The sequence below is a fragment of the Hippoglossus hippoglossus genome, chromosome 24, assembly GCF_009819705.1.
Source record: "Hippoglossus hippoglossus isolate fHipHip1 chromosome 24, fHipHip1.pri, whole genome shotgun sequence".
NCBI lineage: Eukaryota > Metazoa > Chordata > Actinopteri > Pleuronectiformes > Pleuronectidae > Hippoglossus > Hippoglossus hippoglossus.
Genome location: NC_047174.1, coordinates 15570381 through 15588230, shown reverse-complemented (window position 1 = coordinate 15588230; position 17850 = coordinate 15570381). Strand labels below are relative to the sequence as shown.

At 43.1% G+C, this 17850-nt stretch overlaps 1 protein-coding gene across 1 annotated transcript in view; it reads left to right on the top strand.

Moving 5' to 3' along the window:
• Positions 1-17850, top strand: part of ches1 (checkpoint suppressor 1) — a 58493-nt gene that overhangs the window by 14098 nt on the left and 26545 nt on the right. Inside the window, exon 2 of the mRNA XM_034579721.1 lies at positions 13557-14153. Coding sequence (XP_034435612.1) covers positions 13575-14153 — 579 coding nt within the window. The 5' untranslated portion in view covers positions 13557-13574. The remainder of the gene's footprint in view (positions 1-13556; positions 14154-17850) is intronic.

Here is a 17850-nt window from a genome sequence, read left to right as displayed (position 1 = left end):
AACACATGCTGCAGCATAACAGAAATCAATACATGCCACATCACTTTCACGATAGATTAGTTTGCATAAATAGTGGCATGGTTCTACTCTTAACATTAAAATCTTCATTAAAAGCCTCATAGTTTTGAGCTATCACTGTGAAGTTTTGGCATCTGAAGAGCCATTAGCTTCATGGACCCACTGCTCCTCATATTTTCTTGTCACAGCGGTACCTGTGGCAGCAAGCCGACAACCACTCAGCCCCTTGTGTTGACTTTAAGGCATGCTTAAGGCTTAGCCTGCCCTTGAGTTGGTGTTGGTTCTGTGTACTGTTAATGTTAGAGTGAGTGAGTCTGCAGCAGATGGACCCTCCTGAGTTTGTCCAACAAATGACACTATCATTGGCATTAATTTGGCACTGGGCTGATGGAAACTTCAGACTTTGCTCCACAGTTGACGTTGATTTCAGGGAGCTACAAAAGAAAAGGCTGTAAGATGAACTGGAAAGTTTGCAAAAGGAGGTCTGAAGTAACCTCCTCGAGTTATGCAGAGAAAGGCACAGGGATAGACCATTGTTGCAAGGGCGCTCACGCAACGCTAGATCATGTTATGCTGTAATAAAAGGCCAAAGAAATAGTAGAGGCAGACGAAGCATCATTTGCCCCCCCCCCCCCCCCCCCCCCCCCCCCACTTTCTTCTAGAAATCCTCAGCCCCTCCCTTCTCTTCCCACACATCACCCCTGGCTAAAGGAATGTAGCGGAAAACGAGGGACTCGAGATAGAAGATCAGAGGCCCTTAATATGAACCACATTGTGTGTTGTTCTCCTGTTTCCCATCTCCTGTGTTCTCCGCATCAGGAGTGAAACAGCCTTTGATGAATATCTACAAAGAGATTTGAGATTTATAAAGCGTGGCAATTTAGCCAGGTATGTTATCTTAAGCCTGGTAATTTGGGAATTCAATTCATTCGTAGGGGGAGCGAGGAGAGCGCACGGTGTTTATCAGGCTGACTTGCATCAAGTCTGCGCATTGAAATAGAGGGTCTGGGGCTATCTAATCAATGCTGCCCACATCTTAAGACTTGGGTTATCATATCTCTCATCCAATTCGCTATTCTTCATAGTCCTTTTCTTTCTACACCCTGCATGTGAGTGTGTGTGTACTGTAACCATGGATCAGACCCTGTCTTTCCCCTGAGTTACACATCTAATCACGGCACCGTCATCTTTCATCCCTAATTCTGTTGGCAGTGCCTGTCAAACAGCATACGCTGAAAGAAAGGGTGACTTTGAAATGCTGCTAATGACCCTAGGATATAACTATCCTCTTTCTCTTACTCCCCCCCCACTCTTACTTTCGACTCAGTTGCAGTCGCGGTCATCCTCTTTCTTGTTCACTGCTATTCTCTGGATCTGCTGATTAGAAAATACAAGGGAGAGAGTGTGAAATACCAGTTATTTTTTAAAAGATGAATCAAAGTAGATGTCTATAGATTTGGAAGCAAAGTCGTTGAGGTTTAATGTCGAGATGTCAAAATGTTGTTCAACCGTTATTTAAACTGAGTAGCCCCACAGATTAAAAATCTCCTCCATCTAGGGAGGCCGGCCAAGTCGCAGCATACACACAAGCAGAAAATCCTGAAGCTGAAAAGCACAAAAAAAGAAAATACAATCAAAGCCACATAGCCAAGAGACTACTTTATAAGTCCTCCAATAGGCAACACTTCAGCGTCAAACCAGCAGGCTCATTGCCAAACCTATTTAAATCTCAACTAAACAAAGCAAAGACAGCTCCTTATTGAGTCTGCCACAAGAACCTTCATTAACCGTGTAAATTCACCGTGAGAGCTTTCAGCTTTAAATAATTTTGCAGCCAGTACCTTGTAAGAAAGGAGCGGAGGACATAAAGGCACTTTTGCCTAATTCATCTCTGACCTCAGGGACAGATAACAAAAACAAATCCTGGGACTGCAAACAGTAATTTTCCACCTACTTTATTTTTCTTAAAGAAATGTAAGAAAACTGTGAATAAGTGGACCCAGAATGGCCATATACTGTGTTTTTATGGTAATCTGTTGTGGGGAATAAGAGCGTGGAAGGTGAATCTGATAAGAGACAGAGGTACAGTCAGTGACACAGCTCAGTGCGACAGAGGCGAGGACAAAAAAGGGACGATGCATGTGACAACAACATAATCATGGCAACAGGTGCAAACAATCTGTCGCAGCATAATGAGAAATACGACTTGTGTCCTAAATTAAACCTGATTTCATCTTAAAATGACCAAACCTATTATACATTGTAGCTGCCATACTCCTTTGCACAAGTTTTTCATACTTTCCAGGAAATCCATTTTTTTCCATTCAGCTTAAGCATTAAAGGAATTAAATTGCAGACATTTGAATCTTTCTTAGGTTTATTTTTGTCAATCTTTCAGTTGTTGTGTGAGTGGACTGCACACATGTGCTTGTCGACTCTCAAGTTGACTCTCAAATACATTTACATCAGATCACATCTGAAGTCATCTTGGGGCTGCAACATCCCTGATTCTCTGTGTTTCCTGTTCTTCTGAACTGTTACACTATCAAATCAAATCCCATATAAAATCGAATCTAGAATGTTTTACTGGCGTACAAATACAGAAAAGAAATACAGTTTGAAACCTCTCAAACAATTTACAGACGCTTCACAGCGACATTTCTAAAGAATGATCAAACATGTTTCATATTTAGGAGTGTTTCATTTTAGCTCTTGAGGCTAATGTTAGCTGGCGTACGGCTCTTGACAACAGCAGGTGAACAATTTCCCTCCACCACTCGCTGAAGAGAGACAACTTGCGTTGACCTTGTCTCTTTAACCATTTTATCATCCATACTCTTTTAGCCTTCTGCTTGTGTTATTATTACAGGCCGATACCATATTAGGGACTTTATTAAATTTAGATATCGATATATTGGCCAATACATAAAGAAAAATGTCAATGGTCCCTAAGATGTCATTATCAAACCCTTGTGACAAAGTCATGTCATGAATATGTTAAGTTGTTGTTTGACTAAATACAAAAAACAAATACAATCAAATACTTTATAGAGAACTTGAATTTTTTTCATAAAATGTAAACATAAATGCCCATATCTTTACATAGTTTTGATGTTGCCGCATTTCATTAAACTGTTGCACCACACTCTTCATTTTCATCTGCCTCCCCATGAGATCACGAGAGGTGAAGCATTGCTTTCTGATTGTTCCCTTTGGCACAATATTCCTGATAATTTCCTTTAGTGTGTGATGTGCCATTACTTTCTGTCTATCTTGTGTTGCGGAGACAAAAAGCCCTTGAAACTCCCATATTACTGTGATTCGTCATAGCACTTTTTCCTTTTTTTAGCCCGTTTGTGAGTTTGTAAACAGCCTGAATTTTGTTTTGTCAGCATTCAGAACACTTTTCAGTTGACATAAGGTATCTTGAGCGTGTTAAAAACAGCTTGTAGGAGTGGGAGGGAGGAGTGAAGGATGTAAGCAGAGTTGTATCATCAGCAGAAGCGGTGTAAGTATCGTCAGCAAAGGCAGGCCGGAGAGGAAAGTACAGGCTACTGACAAGCTGCTGCCTCACTTCCTTGTCCTTCTCTTCTCACTTTTTATTTTCAAATATCACTTTCTCATCTCAACCTGAACACATCGCCACCCTCAGCCAAAGGTGACCTAACAAACTGTTCAATATTAAACTGCTTTCTCAACCAAACACGAGACTGTGCAGTTGCTCAATCGCGACCTTATATCACCAATATTTAGGTCACACGCTTATTGATTGCAGTTCTCTCATTTTGGCCAAATTTGCCAAAGACTCAAAGAGCAGAGGGAGATGGAGAAGCCAGAGAGGGCGGACCTTTGGAACTGGACAGGCTCTTCCAGTGGTTGTTGCCATGGTTTTTTGTTGTCGGGACAAACTGTCGGCCAGTGGCTGAGAGCCTGAGCTGCTGTTTGTTAAAGATAAGTGGAAAAGCCAGAGGGGGGAAGAGAACGAGGAAAGAGAGAGACGGACAGACACAGAGAGGGAGCCCTGCTTAATTTTTCTTTGACTGCAGGACATCCAGCTGGAAAACACTCACTACCTCAAAGCTTCATCCACCGCACTCTCCGCTCGATGTAGGCATCCCGATAGATCATGCTCCCCTCTTTAAACAGTTCACCGAGGCTTTCTCCTCGCGTTTCTCTGACCTGGACCCCTCCCTGCCTGCTATCAAAGCTCTGCTGGCTGTGCACTGGCTGCTTTGATACTGTATAGTGTTTCTGGCAAGTCTTGCTCTCTCTTTCTTTTTCCGACTCTCTCTCCCTCTCTTTCTCCTTTCCCACAATATTGTAAAAGAGCAAAGAGTGCCAACAGGGACCTGCTCACTGTCAAAGAGAAAAGACAGGGAGGCCTTAGAGGGAGTGAGGGAGCGACTGGGTGAGGGAGGGAAGGGTTGAAGGAGGAGAGGAATAAAAGGTGGCAAAAGTGAGATAGGAAGAGTTATCCATTTATCGTTATTACTGTAATTCTTGGCATCTAGGTTTTAATAGCGTTTTTATTAAATCAAAATCCAGTATGATAATTAATTTTATATTATTTATTTTTTTAGGTTCCACTTTTAACATTTATAAAACTTTAAAATAAAATAGTCTTCTCATTTTTGCACATGTCCTGCTGGTCCCACTTCACACACCACATGTCTTTTTAGGTGGCCCAAGTTAATCGGCTAATTGAAGCTGAGCATACATTTTTAAGATGTGTGCGTAATGCAACTAGAATGGCGCATAACCCCACCTTTAACCAAGCTGCACCAAATTGAAGACACACTTAGATATCACTCCCCTAAATATGCATGATGTTTTTAATTAAAGTCCAATGAATCATTTCCTGGGAAATCAGTGAAAATGTCCAAAAAAAACAACACCCTGTCTCGCAATGATAAACTGAAAGTGAAAAAAAAATTCCTGGATCCTTTGTCCAAAGCCACACCAAAACTTTAATGGGCTCCCTCTTTACTTATGTCTCATCCTTCCACTAAGTTTCATGGAAATCCACTTTGTACATTTTTCGCGTTATATTGAGCTGATGATTTCATAATATATGTCTCACCACTGAGTACATTAAAGGGAAAGTGAATTTTAGGAAATGTGCTTTAATCGCCTTCTTTCCAAGAGTTGGATAAAAAGATCGTTACCACTCTCATGTCTGTGTGTGTGTAGAGCTATAGAGTGGGGCAGTGATTAGCATAGCTTAGCATCAAGACTGGATGAAGGGGAAAACAGTTAGCCTGGCTCCCTATAGAGTTCAAAAGGGTTCAACCACCTCTTTAAAACTCATTAAATATCATTTTGTTTCTTGACTGTTTTTTAAATTATTGCTTAAAACATATTTTTAGAGGAAAGCCTTTTAATGGCCAATTTTTAACTGGTTTTGTTTGTTTTCAATATTTCCTTTTTATGATATCGTTCTTATTTTTGTTTTGTCTTGTTTTGATCTGTGTTATTTTGTTCTCAAACATTTTGAAAAGAAATGGATTTTCGTTATTGTTTACACAAACATGTAAATACGATATCTACATTTCTGTTTTATATGGATTAAACTGGCTCCTGCTCTGTAGAAAGACAATTAATAACAGAGTTGAAATATTCACAAGCTTTAATTAGTTAAATCATGTCTTGGCTGCATGAACGTTTAACTTAACTCAACAGAGTTACTCTCTTAGCTCATCAAATATGTTTTTTTTTTAGTTTGGAACCTGATCCACATAAAAGCCTCACCCTATTTGCATCTAGTAGTACATGCCAAGTTCTGTACCAGAAGAGTGCACTGGCTTGAACTTGACTTGAACTGAATGAGAGCGAACAGAGTGGACCGAGCGAATGAGCAACTGAACAGGCGACTGAACAAGTGAGTGTGTACAATTGTGTGATTGCATGCCGGCCCGTGGTGTGTCATGGACATTACCATGGAAGTCTGGAGCCCTGGGCCTGGACTTTTTTTAAGCTTGACCTGACTGCCACAGTGAGTCCACCACAAAAAAGAATGCAGACACACACACCCTCACACACAGACCCACTCCAACCCTACACTCCACAAAGGGACCTCGAGGCTGTACACACACACACACACAAGTCACCTTCAAGCGCCGACATTCGCAACCTCAGTTAGCTCTCGTGTGTCTTTTTCTGTGTGAGTGCATTTCTGTGCATATGCGTCTGAGTGTTTGTGTGTCTGAGTCTGATTGTTCGCCATCCTCAGAGAGCGAGGGTGAGCGTGACTTCATGATCGCTGGCTGCTGATGAATCATACCAAACTTACTCTGTGTTTGCGGGATGCAAATGCCTGTTTGCTTTGTTGGTTAGCCTACTTTGGAGGACGGAGGCAGCGTCTGTGCGTGTGCGTGTGCGTGTGTGTGTGTGTGTGTGTGTGTGTGTGTGTGTGTGTGTGTGTGTGCCGTCTTGAATTATTCACTGGAAATGTTTGATTTTCTTGCACCGTACATCACATGTGTCCTCTCTGAGCTTTTGCCTCTTAGTTACCGTACGTTTTCTCAGTAAAACAGTGTGGTGTAAGCAGTGGCCCCATTGATGTGTTATGTGCCATCATTTTTCAATTTGAAAGTTCTGGGGCTCAGCTCCTCTAAATATACTGTATATTATGTGCTTATTATCTGCTTAGTTGCTTGCCAATAGACAGAGGGGGTAATGTTTACTCCTCTGGCAGAACAGGCTCTGGACTCAGAGTTATAATATTGAGTTTGCACACAAGGGCCTTGACCTCTTTCACCATAAAACCAAATGGTGAAGTTTCTTACACCGTACATCATCATGCTGTGCCTGGTTTTGTATTTTGGACAGTTTCTAACAGCACTGCAACTAATGGCTCTTTTCATTAATATTTAATCTCTCAGTTATTTCCAGATTAATGCAGGAATTACTTAGACTTTAAATTGTTAGAAGATTGTAAAAAAAAAAAGAAAAAACTATTTTTTCTTGAGCCTTAGGGAATATCTTTTTCTAATCAACTGTCCAAAGGCTAAAGATTTTAAATTAAACAAAACAGAATAAGCAGCAAATTTTCATATTTGAGAAGCTGGAACCAATGAATGTTTGACTGATATGGGGGAACATCGGTCTGATGCTTTGTCCACCACTTTGGTCCAGACTTAAAGAACTAGATTGCTGATACATTTTCTACAGACATTCATGTAAAGTGCATAGGATCAATCCCTCTGACTGGTGACTTCATATAACTTCACCATCAAGTCGACATGTATTAAGGTGACAAACGCATTTTGGTTCCGGGAAAGATAGTGGTTTTAGTTAAATAAACTAAAACCACTATCATGGTGTAAATAAACACATAACCGTAAATACTTTAAATGGTTAACCACACTGTCCGGGTTCCGTATCCACTGAGAGTTGCTTACTCGTTCCGGTCACATGTACATGCCCATGGTTTCATTCATACTAAAATGAGTGTCAGCATCAGTCTGGGCCATTTTTGTCCACACGGATGTCTGTGCATACCCTAGCAGACATTTATGTTAGGATGACTGTAGCGGACCCAAGTGGACCGGTGGAAATTATGAATTCACCTTAATAATACTGTTAATAGAAGTGGACGTTCTACTAGAAGATGGGATATTTGGCTGTAAAACAAATTTGTTGTGTTGTAGTTATTTTACAGACCTATCAGTATCAACATATTTTTAACATCCTCATTATCTTGATAGAAAACAGAATCTCTGTTATTTATCCATCCATCCATCCATCCATTCATCCTTCATCTATACAGCTTATCCTTTGAGGGTTGTGGGGGGAGCTGGACAGTGGGAGTGAGGCAGCATACACCCTGGACAGGTCGCCAGCACATCGCAGGGCAAACATACAGAGACGATTCCCGCTCACATTCACACCTTCAGTCAATTTAGAGTCTCCAGTTAAGCTAACCCCAATCTGCATGTGTTTGGATTGTTGAATGAAGCCAGGGAAAACCCACGCAGACACGGGGAGAACAAGCAAACTCCACATAGAAAGACCCTGACTGATCTATGTTGTGTTTCCTACAAAACAAATGTTCCGTTGCAAATCAGTTGTATTTGAACGTCATTTCTAGGAGACAGGATTTGTTTATTTGTGTAAGTCTGAATCCAGGCATATTCGTGTGTGTGTGTTTGTGTGCCCGTGCATGCATGCGTGTGCAGGCGCACTGTGCCAGTTGCCAGGCAGCCGAGAGCAGGAACCAGGGGTCAGGAGCAGTCCTCTGGGACACCCTGAACCCTGACCTCTATTCCATAACTCTGCTGCTGCGGATGACATAAAAGGAAGACACAGTCAGACCTTATAGGATGTGATTGGTCCTGCTCCACTTCCTTAAAGCCCTGTGGAACCCTAATATTTGTCGTCTGGGGAGAGCAGGAAATACAGAGGGTGGGGGGAGAACGATTTCATGGGCAGAAAATGGAGAACATCACTAGGCTCCCTACAACCGGTGTTGACATATATGTAGCAGAAGTTATTATTTTCCAGCCTCTGAGAGAGTTCTCATTTTCTCCTTTTCTCTGTTGGTTCTCCTCTCCCCTTCAATCCATCCTGTGTATGTGTAGGAGGGATAAAGGTCGTCCTTTTGTCATCAAAACTCCAGATTAGTTTTGCCTCGGTGCATCTGACTCCCTGCTTTATCACTGTGGCCAGAGGAGCCACAAGGTTCAGCTCACCCCTCTGCAAAGTAATAACTCCTACCAGCCACTATTCCATTCTTCGCTGCTATCTCCTACACTACTATTACTACTCCATTCTGGGGTAGGGGGGATTATTTTCATGGCACTGACTTTATTGGGCTGTATAGTAAAGACTGGCAGGAAAGCGAGGAGCAGACGGATGTGACATGCAACACATGCCACGAGCTGCGATCAAACTGACAAAGTTGTAATTGTTGCTCCAGTCCGCCGAGGCCCAGAGCAGAGCATAAATGCGCTGCTGACAGCATGTCATAAGCCTATCTTGGTTTTATTTTAATATTTCTGCACTGATGTGGTTTTGGGGGTTCTGTAACTTGATGACTTGAGGATTCCGTCGAAAGTCAGTCTGGCTAATGCTGCAGCAGACTCGAGGAAAAGGCAGCGAATTGAAGTGCATTATTGAAATGTTGCAGCTGGCGTAGGCACACAAAATGCCTGCGAGTCAGACAGAAAGAGCTGCCAACAGGGAACGGAGATCTTCTGAGGATTACGTAAATGTGGCATGTGATTTAGACAAGTATCTGCGAGAGCATGAATGCAGTGTAAGATGATTACGCTGTCAATTAGAGCACATGATTTAGCCTACACCCTCTCCACTATCGGAGGAGTTTGTTAACCTTTCTCCACTCGGTGTAAACACTGATGGCCTCTGCCTCCAGTTTCAAAGGCTGCGGAGGGCTGGAGCTGGCCAGAGGTCAGCAGGTACACACCAAGGTCAATGACTTTCTTCGAAATGAACACTTTTATTTTATTGATTTTTTTTAAGCTCATATTCAAAACCAAAAACAATCAAAGTCCTCATCTCAGTTCATTGACAGTTTATTGTTGATTGCCTAAGAAATATCTGTCAGAACTTCTAATCTGTGATTGGATCATGTTATTTTTTGGGCAATTAGCTCTTGAAATCCAGAAATACCACTGAGCCCTATCCCTTCATATTTGCAGACATGACAACAACAAAGCGTATTGACCATAAAAACAGTTTTTTGCACAACATTGTTTGCTGAGGCTCAATACGACTGGATTCAAGCAGAAGATTTATGACGTGGACCTTTGGGTTTGTCAATAATCCGTTATCGACATCTGTGACAACTTTGTCCTGGGAAAACCATAAATGATCAGAAAGTCAGTTTCTTCGGGGGGGGGGGGATCTCATTTTATATTGGCCAAAATTTAAGCTTGTGACTTGTAACTAAAAGTGCCAGATTTTAGGAATATGCTGATTTGCTTTAATGCTAAGAGGGATATGAGAAGATCAATACCACACTTATGTCTGTGTGCTAAATATGAAGCGACCCCCAACAGTCAGTTAGCTTAGCTTAGTATAGAGCCTGGCTTTGTCCAGCGGTATTACTGTACAATCGGCACTCAAGCTCACACCAGTGGACGTGTTGTATTTTGCTTCTTTAATCCATTGCAGTTTTATATAGGGTTATGTCCTAGACTGTTATGTACCAGTCACTCCCTGGATGTACTGTGAGGTTGCCAGGCAACCAGCGGAGACTCCGCTAGGCTAACTGGCTGCTCACGGTAACCTGATGCAGTATGTGCCATACACAGACACGAGAATGAGCATTTCCAAAAATGTTGAACCATCCCTAAGCCATCACTATGCGCAATGAATGAAATCATAAGAGCTCACATGTCAGCAGATTTATCTCCGTGGCAACTGAGCAAAATCCATTCGCTGATAAAGACCATGTGATACGGTTGAAAGATTTAATAAGTGGACCTTAGATTCCCATGGACCAAAGTTAGTTCTACAAAAAAAGATTGTATGACCAAAATACAATTTCACCATAATTGAAAAATAAGATTTATCTATTTTAAGAATTTGTTTAAATGATTTGCTCTTGATTCATTTCTGTTTTCATTAAATCTAAAGATTGGCTGTTAGTTACTGGATTGACGGCTGTGTCAATCGTGGAGTTTGTAGGAGTTTGAATGTCTAACACAGTTGCCACAGTCATTTTCTGCTTTTGTTTGCTGTCAGAGACTTGTGAAGGCTACATTCATGGCAGCGTAATAATAGGAATCGTCTGACTTAAGTGTACCACCAATCACCCGCTGCTCGAGACTGGCGTTTTGAATGGAAAAAGCCATTTACTCTAATTGAACGGCATTATTTAAAATCCCCGTTATCGAGGTGCAGAGTGTTAACAGAACCAGTGTGGTGCCAGAGTTACAGTGAGGACAGAGACACACCTCATGGTATGCACAGACTTTTGGATGAAGAGTGTACTTAAAAGACAGATAGTCCGAGTGTACTCGTAACACGATGCGCACACAAAAAAGAAACGCACTCAGCCAAATGTGGACATGCCAAACAGAGATGAACACAAATGAAAACAAAGCATGCAAACACAAAGAGATCCAGGGAATGAAGAAGACAGAGAGAATAGCACAGTCCCATCTGTCAAACAAATGTGAGGATGCTTCTCACACACACACACACTAAAAACACATTCCCCACACACACATTTACACACAGCAGCAGTCATTTAGTCTGAACTTGAGCGATATCTGCCTTTGTCCTTTAGCAGTTGCTCCTGAGGGGCCGCTGTAGTAGTTGCATGAAAGTTTGTTTAGAGCTGAGCAAGTATGTTAAGCTTTATGAGAGCCCATGGGAGACATGGTGGCACACACACAATCACGCATACACACAAACTCAAATTCATCCACTCATACACACACCCAGGCACGAGGCTTGGGCGGCAGCTCGTGCTGGCCCCAACCAACAGTGAGGAGTTTGTTGTCATAGCAACAGTAAAATGAGATGACTTTACTGTCAGCCGTAATGTTTCATGGCCCCCTTGCCGCTATGGCAACATAACAAGGAGGAGGAAGAGGGAGATTGAGAGAAAGAGAGCATCAGAGCCATCGCTGCATTCCAGTAGACTCCTACCAGGAACAATGTCACTACGATGCCCTCACTTTCTTCCCAAGACAAACACACACATCGTGACAAGCCTGTCAAACGTTTGCATAAATACACACACACACACACACCTTGAAAAGCCTGTCAAATCCCCCTTTCCACCTCGCCCATCCCTTTGATTGTGCGTTCACTATTTTCAGCTGCAGCGCTATCGTCACTGGGGCAATTTGAATTCATTACACTCAATGTCAATATTGGTGCAACAATGCTGTACCTCCAGACAGGTACAGCTTGTTGAATGAGCACGTGTGCTGTCAGGAAGTGTGAGGACCGAGAGGAGAGAGAGGAGGGAAGAAGTGGAGAGGGTGATCAAAGACATTCAGCTCCGCCGAGCGTTTCCCTGCGCTGTGGAGAGATGGAGCAGCGGGGTGACTATAGGAATGGCCGACGATACGTGGAGCAACAGCTATACATCACAATTCTATATTTAGCTCAGTCCTTCCACTACAGCCTATCAACACTGTTAAGCATAGTTATCAGCGCTGGTAGAAAAGTAAGGAAAAAAAGAGAGGAGACAGGGAGATAGGTGGAAGAGCGACAGACACAGCGGATGGATGAAAAAAGGCAAAAAAGCACCAGATCGAGAAAGGAGCTGAGTTGTTATGCTCTGTTGCCATGGTGACATGGCGGCCGGATCTGTAGCGAACTGACAGTTGTCACGGCACAGCGGGTCGCCGTGGGTGACAGCTGTCAGTCAATCGCGCAGAGTGAGGGGACAGATCGGCCGATGATCACCTTGGATTAGAGAGCAATCGCACCACACAGGGACCAGACAGAATATATCTGGACTTAATTCAATGTTCTCATGGTGGATGTGTGTGTGCGCTTTCATACGTGTGTGTGTATTCATCCATGTTGGCATGTGTGTGTACATGCTTTTAGTTATGCAACCTTTTTTTGTACTTGTTTCTTGTGGGGGGCATCTGTGCTGTTTTGACAGAATGTGTGGTGTGCTTATAGATTTAGGTCCATGCCTTCATTTGCATGTGTGTGTGTGTGTGTGAGAAAGAGAGAGCGAGAGAGAGAGCACCTGTGCATCCGAGGTTGTGTATGTGTGTTCAAACTGTGAAACATGTTCACTGGGTGTGTGGAGCAGATTACATTTTGCTGTGGGTGCTGCCTCGGTCCTTCTCACCGCTGTCTGTGCTAGAGGACAATCAAAGGCCTGGTTGTGAGGCTTCTGATTGTGGTGTGATACTCTCGGCCGTTCCCCTTCATTTACCACACTCTGCCTGCATCTAACGAGCACAGCATTGCTCTTATGTTAAGAGAATAATGGTCTGATTAGACTGGGGCTGGATTTGAACTTGCACTCCCAATTTGTTTCGTTCTTTTCTTGGCAAATCTCCCGATCACAATGATCTCTGGTCACACTTACCCTGCTGTGGTGCCAAGTCCAGCAGTTTAAGTTTATTCAGTCAAGGCTTCAACCTTGACAATTCATTTTTCTCCTGCTGTCGAATGTCACAGAAGGGACAGAATCCCTTCTGTGACCCTTCAACTATAAGCCCTTTAACAGCATTCATATGTTATGACAGCAACGCCATGTAATTTTGCTGGTAGGCTAGTAATTAGGGGGTTGTTGTACAAGGCAAGATTTTCCTTAACCAATGAAGCACTAAATTTGCAGTCCCAGTCAGAATTGGACAGAAAGCCCCAAAGTAAAATGATGATCTACACTTTTCGCCACAGATCTGATCCAACATTATCCAGAATGTGGTCAAACTCTTGTTGCATGTCTCCCTTTGGCCAAAAGTAAAGAGCCAAATGAATTTCACACACTGACCTTGTTTATTTTCTCTCTCCCTGCTCCTTCTTCAACCTTTTTCCCTCTCTGCCTCTCTCTGGCCTCCCCTTTCTCTTGTCTATTCTGCCTCTTTCTCCAGGAGTGAGCCCTGGGCTGGATGGGACCCACCATGCCTCCCAGTAAGAAGGCCCAAAGCCCCAGTAGTGGAGCCAGTGCCTCGCAGGGCATGAGCCCGCCGTACCGGCAGGGGGACGCTGCCACAGCAGCATCTGAGGCGGAGGCAGCCGACCTCTCCCTGTCGCTGTCCGCCTCCTTCTCCAAGGCTGAGGATGAGGAGCTCACTAGCCTCTCCTGGCTCCACGAGAGCACAGACCTCCTCAACAGCTTCAGCCACTCAGGGCTGCGTAGCGTTTCCCCTCTACAGGACCCCGACGGTCAGCACCCTCGCTCGCCTTCCTCGTCTCCGTCCCCAGATGACGGCCTGCTCGGCGATGCACACTCGGCGTACGATTTGGCAGCGGGGGCGAACCGAAAACCACCGTATTCCTTCAGCTGCCTGATCTTCATGGCCATTGAGGATGCACCAAACAAACGGCTGCCTGTTAAGGATATCTACGGCTGGATCCTGGAGCATTTCCCATACTTTGCAAATGCCCCCACAGGCTGGAAGAACTCGGTGCGCCACAATCTGTCGCTGAACAAGTGCTTCAAGAAGGTGGATAAAGACCGGAGCCAGGTAAAGACGTCAGCAGTTGTTTTGAGAAATGCTGGGTCATACTGAATTTACTTTGATTGAAAGGCTTTGTATCAAACCTCTGTCCTTAAACATAGTATCTAAAGTTGACATTGAAAACCAAATTCTTCTTCAGTCCACCACACTCATTCTGACATAGTTATTTAGGGACATTCTTGAATCACTGCTTTTGTTAAGTCAACATGAAACAATTATGCATTTAGAGTTGTGGCTTATCTTGTTGAATGAAAAAAAAGGGCTGCAGAAAAGATGTGTTTATTTTCCTTTAATTAAGGCAATCGAAAAAAGCATCACTCAAGGATCAACAGATCCAGCGCAACTGTCACTGCAGCCTACCTTTGAGGGCATATGCTCAGAGATGGACTGTAATGAAAAGAACATGCACATTGAGTTGTTTTCACATTTTCCCAAGAGATATCACATATTGCTCTTTTGTAATTAGAATAAACTCTGTCTTTACATAACCACATAGCAATCAAGCATTAACCAACAGCTAATGCTTGCAGGCTGGAAACTATTGCTCAAATCTCTCTATCATACTTTTAAACATGTCCAGGATCTCTGGAACATTCAGGCCTGTGCAGCAACTTGCTCTGTCGGTGTAGTAGTTAGCATTACCCAACATCAGCAGCCAAAGTGTAACTAGCAATAACTTATATGTCAAGAAGTGAATTGACATTCTCTGAGTTAGCTCAGCAGTGCTGAATATAGCAGTCATCATTAAATATAATGTTTCTTTCAAGTGTCCAAAAATATTTTTGAGAATAGATATTAGGCAGTGTTAGGTATTCCAGTGATGAAGCTATTATTTCATAGTATATGAGCTATAAACTGTATATAATGACAAGTGCAACCAAAGCGTCTCGATTGTCTCCTGGTGGCTGGCTGTAGTATAGGTCATAAGTCCCGTCACAAAATTAGTGATACAGTATTTTCTACATACAATTATACCAAAAAATTATAATAATATGTGTTTACAGATGTACAGTTTAAAGTGTTATTATTATATGTCCTGGAGCAAGTAGTCTCAAGAACTGGCCTATTTGTCCCCTCTGAGATATTCCTTGCTCGAAAACCAACTCAGTTTGGAAATTTCAAGTAATTCCCAAGTCTTCAAGCCAATGTTGATCAGTCTTTTTCGGTCTTTTTTTTGTTCAGTCTTTCTGAATTCTTACTGGTAAAATAACACTTTTGCCATGTGGTAAATACAGGCCCATTATTCACTCAATCGTGTGGGGTTATTACTTATTTCACAGCCAGACAGTTCTCAGCTGTTCTTAGGCATATCTAACTTGAAGTCAAACGTATTCCGTATTTTGTCTACAGCTGTACCAGATTCGGCCTTATCAATAGTTGATGATCTCTGCTTTCATAGTTCTCTTTCGCTGTGACGTTCTGTGCAGCCCCACTGGGAACAGCGTTTCGCTTTTGATTTAAGTCTCGATGCAGTCTTTTATACCGGCTTTCCCATCCAGATTTTACTCCATTAAAGACTCGGGGTAAACGGGGAATGAATCCCTCACTCAATTAGTACAAAATTAATACTGGAGGATTTAATAACACAGATGCCAGCAGACTTTAGATTTCATCTTGCCTGAGGGCTGCAGGGGGTTGGGGGTTGGTGGGTGGGGGACAAACAGCGAGGACCAGTGCTCGCTTTGCGTGTTTAGCTGATTGAGATTGTACCAGAGGATATGGAAGCTCTTTATGCTTTCCTTGACCGGCATGTGAATCCCTTCCTTTCGGGTGAGCTGTGTGTCTGTGTCTGTGTAAGAACAAAATGGATAAAGGAGGAAGAGGACATGGTGTGTGTGTGTGTGTGTGTGTGTGTGTGTGTGTGTGTGTGTGCGTGTGCGTGTATTCATGTGTGTCAGGCCCTCACGCTATGCTGTCATCTGGCCCTTGACTACAACGGCACAGAGTTTCTCTTGTATACATATCTCCATAGTAACTAGGTTGCAGTTGACATAAAAGTATGCTGTTGCTGTAGCAACAGGAAAACTGATTTGGCTTTAGCGACTTAGGTGTGTGTGTGTGTTTGTGTGTGTGTGTGTGCGTGCTTGTGTGCGTGCATGTGTGTGCGTGTATGTCTTGTATCTTTGTGAGGACACTCATTTATGCCCTTTACTGTAAACGTAATTGTAACCTGAACCCTAAAACCCAGTCTTAACCCTAAAACTGGTCCTCACAAAGGTAGAAGAACAAATGCATGTGTGTGTATATGTGTGTGGAGCAGCATGTGTAGAGGTGATTTTGGCAAGGACAGCCTGTCTTGTCTTCCTGTCACTGCACACCGTTTAAGACAGCACGCTAATTAACCCTTCAAACCTATTCCCCCTTCTCGCGCACACACACACACACATCCCAACACACACAGTGCATGTCTGACACACAAACAAACAAGTGCACACACAACGCTCACTTGCAAGCACGCATGAATGCTTAAAAAGGACTCACACACATGAGAGCTGTGTCGGTGTAGAAATGAGGGCACATCTCTGCAGACTCCTACTCTACCTGCCAAGTGCTGCGCTTTATCTGAAGCTGCAATTACAGAATCTCTGTAATTTTAGTCCGACTCACATTCAAAGCTTTTCACTGAGAATATCTGCATGTGAATGCTCCTTCGTCTCCCTGCTTTGCTTTTTTCCCATACCTGTTTATGTCTTTTCGGATTGAGCGCGCAATTACAGGGTTTCAGATATTTGTCTTTATGCTGCATTATGTTCGACTCATTGTTCACTGTGGATGAGAAGAAAGACTGGGGATTTGGTTAAGGGGAGGTTAAGATATCGTTGTGAGGGAGAGACATAGGGACAGAGAGAGAGAGAGAGAAATGGGGAAGCGGGTAGACATGGCTTACTGTGAATGCACCAAATCATATTTCCATCAATTTACAGAGGTGGAGATTAATATGACAGTGGCCTATTTGTTCCAGTGACTGTATTTCTGGGTCATATCCAGGCAGATGACAAGACGGGGATTAGTTCAGAAAAAGCTTGCTGTACCATGTATGTGTGTGTTGGCGCGTGTCAGTCTTGCATGTGGGAGTGCAAACTTGCGAGCGTGAGAGAGTGCGAGTCCCACGGTTGCCATGGCTTTGTTTACTAACAGGATTCTTGACTGTACTGAATGACATGCCTTAATGACAAGTGTTGTAGCCCTCAGACTCCTGGATCAGGGCTGAAGATCAGAGTCGTAAAAGCACACCAACACACACGCACTCGCAGTCATATATCTCTCAAAGCCTCTTATGAAATCACAGCAGAGAGGACAGGCAGTTTTGTAATCTAAGACTCACTCTGAAGTCTCTCCATGTTGCACTTGAGCTTCACCTCTAACTTAACCTTTCCCTGTTCAGATGAGAGCCATCCTTACTCTTACGTTATAGCTCAGACCATTATGGTATCTGGGGGGGAACAAAGCCTTGTCTTCTCATGGTGGTCTGTTAAGTTAATTCATCAGCAGGTTTCTTCAGGCACAAAATCGTCACTGCTGTATACAAAGTCATGGATGTGATCTTTTTTTTTGCATTTTGACTTTTGTTAAGGTGTTGGTTATTTATGCTCAAAATAAGATACATATATGGAAATGGAGCCTTCTGTCAGCACCCTACTTAAATTTGGAGCATATTTGTGCACGTCTTCTGAAAGCTTACGGATACAAGCAAGACGGGGGG